Source organism: Neopelma chrysocephalum, unplaced genomic scaffold, assembly GCF_003984885.1.
Source record: "Neopelma chrysocephalum unplaced genomic scaffold, ASM398488v2 Primary Assembly neopelma1_63, whole genome shotgun sequence".
Taxonomy (NCBI): domain Eukaryota; kingdom Metazoa; phylum Chordata; class Aves; order Passeriformes; family Pipridae; genus Neopelma; species Neopelma chrysocephalum.
Genome location: NW_020897720.1, coordinates 1179978 through 1188532, shown reverse-complemented (window position 1 = coordinate 1188532; position 8555 = coordinate 1179978). Strand labels below are relative to the sequence as shown.

The 8555-nt window shown below is 41.1% G+C and overlaps 1 protein-coding gene across 2 annotated transcripts in view; it reads left to right on the top strand.

The window, feature by feature from the left end:
* Positions 1-3192: 3192 nt before the first annotated feature.
* DOCK2 (dedicator of cytokinesis 2) overlaps positions 3193-8555 on the top strand; it is a 164339-nt gene continuing 158976 nt past the window's right edge. Inside the window, exon 1 of one of the 2 annotated variants that reach the window (XM_027682716.1) lies at positions 3193-3354. In XM_027682716.1, coding sequence (XP_027538517.1) covers positions 3318-3354 — 37 coding nt within the window. In that variant the 5' untranslated portion in view covers positions 3193-3317. The remainder of the gene's footprint in view (positions 3355-8555) is intronic. The other variant, XM_027682715.1, reaches the window with a different exon arrangement.

Sequence of the window (8555 nt, the reverse complement as noted above, 5' to 3'; positions counted from 1 at the left end):
ATGAAATAATTCTTACTCTTCTTGATTTGACTGCACATGTGAACTTAAAATGCTGCTGTGTTGAAGAAATCCTGCTTTTCCTGCTACAAAATGTTAGAAGAAAACCTATTTTTTTTTTTTTATGCAAATGGTGAAAGTTTGTTTTTTGTCACTGTGACACAAATAGCATAAAACAACTGCAGTATGTGATTGTTCTACTTAAAGGAAAACCTCAGGTAAGCTGACATTAGCTGATGTGCTTTAAGTGGGAGTACTGAGCTGTAGATTGTCTAGTAAGACAGTTAATTATATTTTGAGTTATGTTAATTGTATGTTGAGTTATAGTTAATTATATTTTGAGCTACTTGGCATATGGCATTACTAATTTTTTTTTTTCTAAATGGAAATACCTTGTTAATTAATGCTACAAACAAAATCCTAATCAGTGACATCCCAGTTATCTCTTACCCCCAGGAACTGCTTCACCTCCGCTGCTGGAGTTTCCTTGGAGTGTGTAACATTTTCATCTTATGCAATATGTGTGTGCTCACACATCTCTTGCACCAGTACAGCAGGTGGGGGAACGTGTCTGGCATTCAGGCTTTGGTTTGGCCATAATATACTTAAGGTATTGTGCCTGAGAGTCCTTTGTGCATTGTCTTTTTTGGTTCTGTTGTGTCACAGCAGTTGCTTTTTTTGCAGCTGCTCACAGATCTTGGCTTGGAATAGAATTCAGAGGCAGTGAAATGCAACTTCTGTATTCTGCTCGAGTTCTTCTGTATGATGGAAATTAGCACAGCTAAAATTGGCTAATTATAAAGTCAGCGTCTTAAAAGATCTTGTTTTCTGGAACCAAGAGCAATGTTAAAGGAAGCAAGAACTGTCTCCTTTCCTCTGCCTGCCCCCAAAAGGGGAGTTCTACCTGTGAACTCCCTGGACAGAGAGGTTCATCTTTTGGGGAAGCCAGGAATTTTCTGCTTTCCTTAAAAGACCTTCTGTCTGAAAAAAAAGACTTAAGGAAAAAACGATGAGGTATGTAAGGGTGATGAATTTGTCCACTGCTTTCTGTGGAATATTAATGTGGCATGGTAACTACATAAATAAATCAACTTGGAACAAAAGCCTCCACTGATGGAGGGTGTAACAATTATCCACCTTAATTCTCTAGACTGATGTTGAGATCTGGTGTAAGAACAGGATTTCAGGGTTACTGTGCATGCTTTGCTCTGGGGGCACTCTCCTCTTGCAGCTGGAAAAGGATTTTGTTCCTCAATCCATTTCTTAGGAGGTACAGCCTGGATTTTTCCGATGCAGTCAGACAGGGTTGGCTGAGCCGGTGGAGATGAAGCAGCAGCAGGTTCTGGTTGAGGAGTTGCAAAAGCATCATCGTGAAAGTTTCAGGGGAGGAAGTAAGAGCAGATGTGTGCAATGCTGAGCTGGGCCTGGGGAAGGGGTGGCACGTGGGAAGCAGCGATGCCTGAGGGAGTTTGGGTCCTCGAGTTGGTGTTTGTGGGGAGCTGGGATGGTGTGAGGGGGGATGTGAGCTCTGCACAGAGCCCAGTCCCTGGGTGTGTGCTGAGCTCTGCACAGTCACAGCCAGGCAGCAGCAAAGTGTTGCCAACTGGATCCCAGCTTGAAGGTGAAATTCCGGTATTTTAGATAATTTATTTGCAAAAGATACTGGTATCAACCAGGTTTAGTAGACCTGCATGAGGAAGCGTGTTTGCAAATAAGTGCTAGAAAGGATTTCCTCAGCACTGTTGTATTACAGGTAAACACCATAAGGAAGAGAGATGTAGAACAAGAAAATAATAACACATCATCCTTTAGGCCAAATAGGAAATGGGAAGAGGGGATTTGCTGTAGCAGGGATTGGGAGGAGTAAGGAAGATAGTTATCACTGGTTAGGAAGCTATTGCTCAAACCCCATAATGTAAACTAAAAGATGAAATGGTTCAGCCTCAACATATTTTTTTGACAGAAGAACAATATAAAATGGATGTTCCATGGATGGGAAAGATTTAGAACCCGTAGATGGAGTTTGTTGTCTGTAAATGGACATAATGAGTGTTGCTCAGAATTTAGCCCACTTTGGTTAATATAACATGAATTTCAATGTTATTTTAGGGGAGAGTAACAAGCTAAACCCTTTTGCTAAGCTAGTATGTTGACATGGTGAAGATCAGGGCAATTCAAGCAAATCTGGTAAAGTTTAAAGTGATTTTCCTCCAGGAATATGTATCAGAATTCCATGTGCAATGAGGTAGACTGGCAGTCTGTGCTCCACATGATTGCTAGTTAAAACCAAGAAATAGAATGTCACGTGTTATCCAAAATATCCCGAGGAATGTGGCAGTGTTAAACAGTTTGGATAAACAAGAATTGTTAAGTTGCAATGTAATATCCAGAGGACAGGATTGTCATGTGAATTTGTTGTACTAAGCAGGAGATCAAACAAACAAACAGTAAATCTTTGCAAGCATTTTATTTGGTGTTTTTTTAAGTCCAAACTGTAAGTAAAGAAGATGAGTGAAGGTGACATACTTGCCTTCAATTAAGTATATTGTCCTTAATCCACATTGCAAACAACTTGGATTGATTTTTGCACATCCAAAATGTCCTTATGCCAGTTAGCTCATGCAGCAGCTGTAAATATACCATAAATTGCTTTTTGTAGTTTTGTCTGCACAATAAGTCTTTAAGAAAGTGCTGCTTTGTTTAGAGACTAAAGAGAGTCTTCAACTTTTTTTCCTCCAAACATAAAAAGACAGAAATAAGAAACGATGGGTGGGGTTTGAAAATGTGGCTTTGTCTTCGCACTCTTTCTCTCAGGAGAGGTAGACTTACAAAAAAGACAAATCCTTGTTCCAGGACAGGTTAGAAGAGAGTAGGTTTTAAGATGTTTGACCTGTGAAGTCAAACCTTTCGAGTATGGTGCTGGTGAGGTGCTGGGAGCTGAAGGGAGCCGTGGTCAGAGGCGTCGCTGCCGCTGGGCTCCCACACGTCTCAAGTTTAGGGCTGGTGCTGCAGAGCAGTGCCGTGGGTTTGGTCCTTTGCCCCTGCTGATGTGTTACCACCAGTATCGAGCAACAGTAACACCCAGTTTGGGATTCCCCTCCCCCATGACACGGGGTACGATGTCTTGAGTTGAGAAAAGAGGAAGGAAGCTCAGAACAGCAGCAAATCTCGCAGCTGCCTCCGCCCGCTCCTCGGTGCCGGCGCTGGGGAACGCGGCTCCTTCCAGGCCCGTGTTGGTCACCCATCCTCAAGGCTGCAGCCCATCAACCTGGGATTCCTTGCTGGTGGGCATCCTTTGGAGCCTCAGGGATTCATGTGTGATGGCAAGATGGCACAAGACGGAGAAGACTGGCGTGGGTATGTAACTGAGCTGCCATTTGGGTTGTGTCTCTACCTCCTGAGCAGGATGTGGGCAGGTGTTTTCTCTGCTGTGATGAATTAACACTTTCCACCTTACCTTGGTGGCTTCGTTGAAATGATCCATTTTGTACAAAGCTTTAATCCTTCAACCAGAATGGCAAAAAGTACACGAGTGTCAACTTTCTCACTGTCAAGTAATGCAGCTCTTCCCACCTCGGTGTTTTAGAAACAGACTGAGTGAGTCATGTGTTGTTTAATGCCCAGCAGCCAGAAATTATGGAGAACAAGTGTAGGGGAAGGGGAATCCTGCAGTTGCTTCTGCAAGAGTGTCACTTGTGGTTAGTGTTAGAAAAGAAATCTGTATTTCAGCTGGTAAGTGGTATTTTTTGGAAGAAAAGTCATCTTCTTAATCTGAATGATGTTAACTTGTATAAAGGACTGAATTGCTGTTTTAAAAAAAGCCTTAAAATTAGAAATCAAAGCTAAAGCACTTGAAAGATGCATACTAGTACTCTGTTATTAACCTTCTACATTCTTCTGAAAGACATTTATTGAAGTAGGCCATGGTGTTTTGTGATGTGCATTAAAAACAAAAAAAATCCACCCAAATGGCTTCATGAAATAAAGTGAATCATCAAAGTATTAATAAGAGGAAAAGAATGTTTTCTTGTTCAACTTCCATGTGCAGCAGTAGCAGAATTGTGAAATGGAAGCAGCCTCTTGTGGTGGCAGTTTATATTACAAAATAAAGGGTGTGTAAATATTTTCTGTTTCAGTTTTATAAATAGTAGAAAATACTTAATTTTTGCACTTGTAGTAGTCTCTGTGGCATTTGGAAAGTGCAGCAAACCACACGCAGTAAAAACCACCTTGGGAAATGTATTACTTGGTAAATTAATGCCAACCCAGCAATGTTGGGTTTTATGTCCAAAGCAGAATATAATTTAAGCTCTAGAGAAGGTCACTGGGAAGAACTGACACTGGATCCTGGTGGTTTTTCTTTTGCCCTGTTCTTGCTCTCCTGCTGCTCTCACCCATGAGCACACAGTGGTTTTAATGGCAAAGAGAATCTGAACAGCCTCTGTCCTACTGTGTGGTGACAGAACTTGCTCCTTCTCTGCTCACCCTGAGTAAGTCCATTTCCTGAGTTAACCAAGGCTTTTCTGTTTAACATTGGATTATAAGACACTTTATACCTGTATGTAAAAAATCCCAGTTGCAGCAGTGCTGTGGTTTAGTCTGTCACAAAGCAGAATGGGCAAAATGGGAACAATAATCAAATGGACTTCCCAGCAAAATTACAATACTAGTTATTGAAGTATTCATACATGTAACTTTCTGGTAGGTTGTCTTCAGTACAATTGCTTGAAGTTGATAATCTCTGCCTTATACCCAGGAGTTCCTTTTCTTAGCCAAGCTGTTGGTTCAGAGTTTATTTTCCTTTATCTTGGAAATTAAATGCATTCTTTCATTATATAAGTTGGTGAGAAAAGTGGGAGAATCTTTCACCCAGAATAATTAAAATAACCAACCTAACAAACCCAACCAAGCATCTGCTGCCACCACTGATTGTTCTGTCCTATATCATAAATTAAATAAATTTATGCTCTTAGAAATTGGCGGAAAAATAGTCTAATTGCTAAACTTTACTAACTTTACTCCGTGAGTTTCATTTGGCTAATGAGGCCTCAAATATGAGGTACTAACAACTATATTCACAAATGAAGAGGTTTTTAAATTTAGTCTGTTGTAGTCACATCTCCTGTGTCTCAGGAAAATAAGAAATGTGGGCAAACGGAGTTGACTGAGTCATAAAGTCTGTGAAAGGTGAAAAGCTTTTGGAATAATACCCACTAGAAGCTTTTTGACCATATAGGGTTATCCTGTCCTAGGTGTTTTTGGAAATCTTTGGTTTTAAGCATCTGGTTACAATTCTCACGTTGAATTTTCAAGCCCATTGTTAGAAGTGAGCCGATGCCCTCAGTTTCTGCTGATGGGCAGAGTTCCAGTTGGAAAGAGTTGGGCCCAATGTGCTTTGGATGAGCAATACTGTGCTGCAGGTTACATCTGGAAAACCACACCATCCCATGGCAATGGTAGAACACAGCCTGCGTGCCCACTTTTGTGTTTTACTTGATTAATTGGGATGGTCCAGGTGGCAGATATTAAACTCTGTGCTTGGAAACCACAATCCTGATTTTACACATGAAACTTGTTCTTAGTCTTGAAGCACTCCCAGCTTAAGTATGTGCTATTTTTGTGGACAAGGCAAGATGGAATAGTCATGGTAAAAGTGGTTTTGGACGGCAGGTTCCTGATGGAAAGTGTTTGCTTTGTGCTCAGACCTTAAGGGAAGTTACAAACTGGTGAAATGTTATGTTAGAATGCTAAATTCAAGCATCAGATTTACTCCTGTCCTGCTGAAGCTGAAAATGGATGTTTGTCAATTTGAAGCAAAAATTGTGGAGAGTAGTGGGTGAATTCTTTCTAAGTGTAGAAAAGCTCATGCTCAGCCTGGGAGCGAACGGCTGTGGCTGTCTTGTCTGAATTCATTTGCTGAATGCCTCTGAAAATTATTTTACATCTCTAAACAGATTGAGCTGTAAGGGAGCAGAGCTTTGTTCAGGGCAGGTTGACTCCTCCATGAAATGCAACCCCTGAACCCACCAGGGTTCCAGCTGCTTGGGAAACAACAAAAGGCAAACTGAAATAAGGTGAAGACAAAGCTGGGAAAGGAATCTTTCTATCCATGATCTTTCATTAAAATGAAAAATCACAATTATCCTGTTCTTCATGAAGACTTTTAAGAAAAATGACGGTGCTACTGTTTTATATGAACAGGTAAAAATTCAGAGACAATCTATAACTACGTAGCCACATTAGAACTTCTTGGTTCTTGTAATCCATGCTGGCTTTGTTGTGTTTAAGAAAGAAAATAAGTAGCTCAAGTCAGCTCAAACCTCCATCTGTCCCCAAGGTTAAGCATGTGAGGAAACCTGTGTTCAATTGTTATCTGAGAGAACAGCTTGTTACCTGAGAACTGAAGAGTTCCCCTTGGAAATCAGCCTCTCACCCACCCTGAAGTTTGGTACCTGTGAAATATCCATCAGAACTGTGCCCATGTTCACACTTGCTCTGTGAGATCTAAGAGGGGGATCCTTAATTCAGAGCACTGGAACATAAATTTTATAGATATCTTTCCAGAAGTTAAGAAATCCTGTTGGGACTGTGTGATATTTTCACATAAGGTTTGTCAGTGGCCTTGCTGAGTGATTTCACCCTGATTTCATGAGAAGAAAATGGCAACAGAACATAAAGAATTGATCCTTTATGAATAGTTTACTACTCAGAAAAGTGGAGGTGTAATATTTGAAAAATAGAACAGGATTCTTGCTGAGGCTATTAATTATAAATTGCTTGAATATGTAAAACACTTCATTAGTTATTACATCCAAATCATACCTAATAGTCCTCCTGTTACAGAAAAGTGAAATTAGGGGCTGGTTCAGCAATACTTCAGGAACTTTTTTCAAATTCAGGCTAAGTGGAAGGTAGCCAAGGAAACCAACTCGAAACATGGATTTTTACTAAAAGATGAGTCTCAAAACAAAACAAGGTAGTGCTTGTATTTCTTATAAAGGGCAGAGCAGGGACTGCACACAAAGGGAAAGCAGGCAGGAAAGACAGGTAAGATTATTAGGATAACAAATGGTTTCAGTGTTGCATGTCTGTGGGATTTTCCTTGCTTGCCCTTCCCATCTTGCAGTAGCTTACAGGCTAATCATATAAATAGCCAGAATATGGGGTCTTAAAGCAAGTGAATATTGAAGAAATCTATCTTTTTGAGGGAGGAATTCTGTTACCTGGAGCACTGTGATTTTTCTAGAGTGTTTTGTGTGTGAATGTTCCCAAACAAGGTACAAAGGATGATGATTTTTTTGTGTGTGTTATTCTGCTTGTCTTTTTCTAAATTGAGGAGGACATGGAATTTCAATTACAAAATGTTAACTGTTTATCGGTGCTTGCTGAATTTATTTTTTGATAGGAACCTTAACAGTGTGACTGTTTTGATTTACTTTGTATCTTGGAATATTGAGTGAAGTGTTCTTTAGAGATTTTCATTGCTCTGCTCTGGAAAACAGGCCCAATCCCTGTGTGGTGCAATGGAACAGCTCCACAGCCACATGTGTATTGAAGAACATCCACACCTATCTACAGGTGGGGGAATGTGTATGTCTTATCCAGTGGGCCTGCCTTTAAGAGAGAAGCAGAAATTAAATAGAAACAGGAATTTTCTTCAGCCTTCATCCTCATTTTTTGCCTCTGGGATGGGCACTGGGAGATGTCTTCACTGAAGTTCTGGGGGTGAGGGTGATGCACAATCACAGTCACTGTCCTTACAACAGGTCCTGTTTGGCTGGACAAGAAAGGAATCTTTGGGCATTCTCCATGGACATGATGGGAATTGTTTCCATCTTCCTGAGGTACAGTTCTAAGCCCACTTGTGCTGGAGCAGGGTTCAGTTTGGAGAGCTGTCTGTGTCAGCAGTTTGCCCTGGTACTTTTGCTCTTCAGCTCCTCTCCTGAGGGAGCTCAAATCTGGAATCTAAGGGAGTTTTTCACTGGGCTGTTTGTTTGTTTGTTTTCTGTCATGTGTGTGCTATAAAATTACCACTGAGGTTGTGGTGAACTCTAAATAGACAGTTTTTATTTGCTCATTCAGGGGAAATTTGCTGTGTTTTCAATGAAGTGTAAAGTCCCTCTTTAGGAGCACAGGAGTTCAGAGCATTCCCTGTGCCTTTCTGGGAGAGTCTGACAGTGTCTGCGCAGATTCACTGCTGATGGGAACACCTTGGCCTGGTGCTGCCTGCTGGGGAGGGCATCTGCCAGCCAAAGCTCCCCCACTAATCTTATTGCCATGACATCAGCTGGTCCTGAGGTCAGTAATCACTGTTGGGATTTACAATCAATGCTGGGGTCTCTGAACAACCTCCTGTGCCCCGGGGATCCTGACTCACATTGTATTTATGGTTGGGATAGAGGATGCCAGCGAGGGAAGAGGTAGGAAAGTTCTTCAGACAGATTTTATTTCTACTGAATGGAGAGTTTACTTTTAAAAAGCCAACAACCTGTGGTAGGTATCCCACCAAAAAAATCTTAATTCCCTACTGGGTTTTCATGTTTTTGAGGAGCAAAATG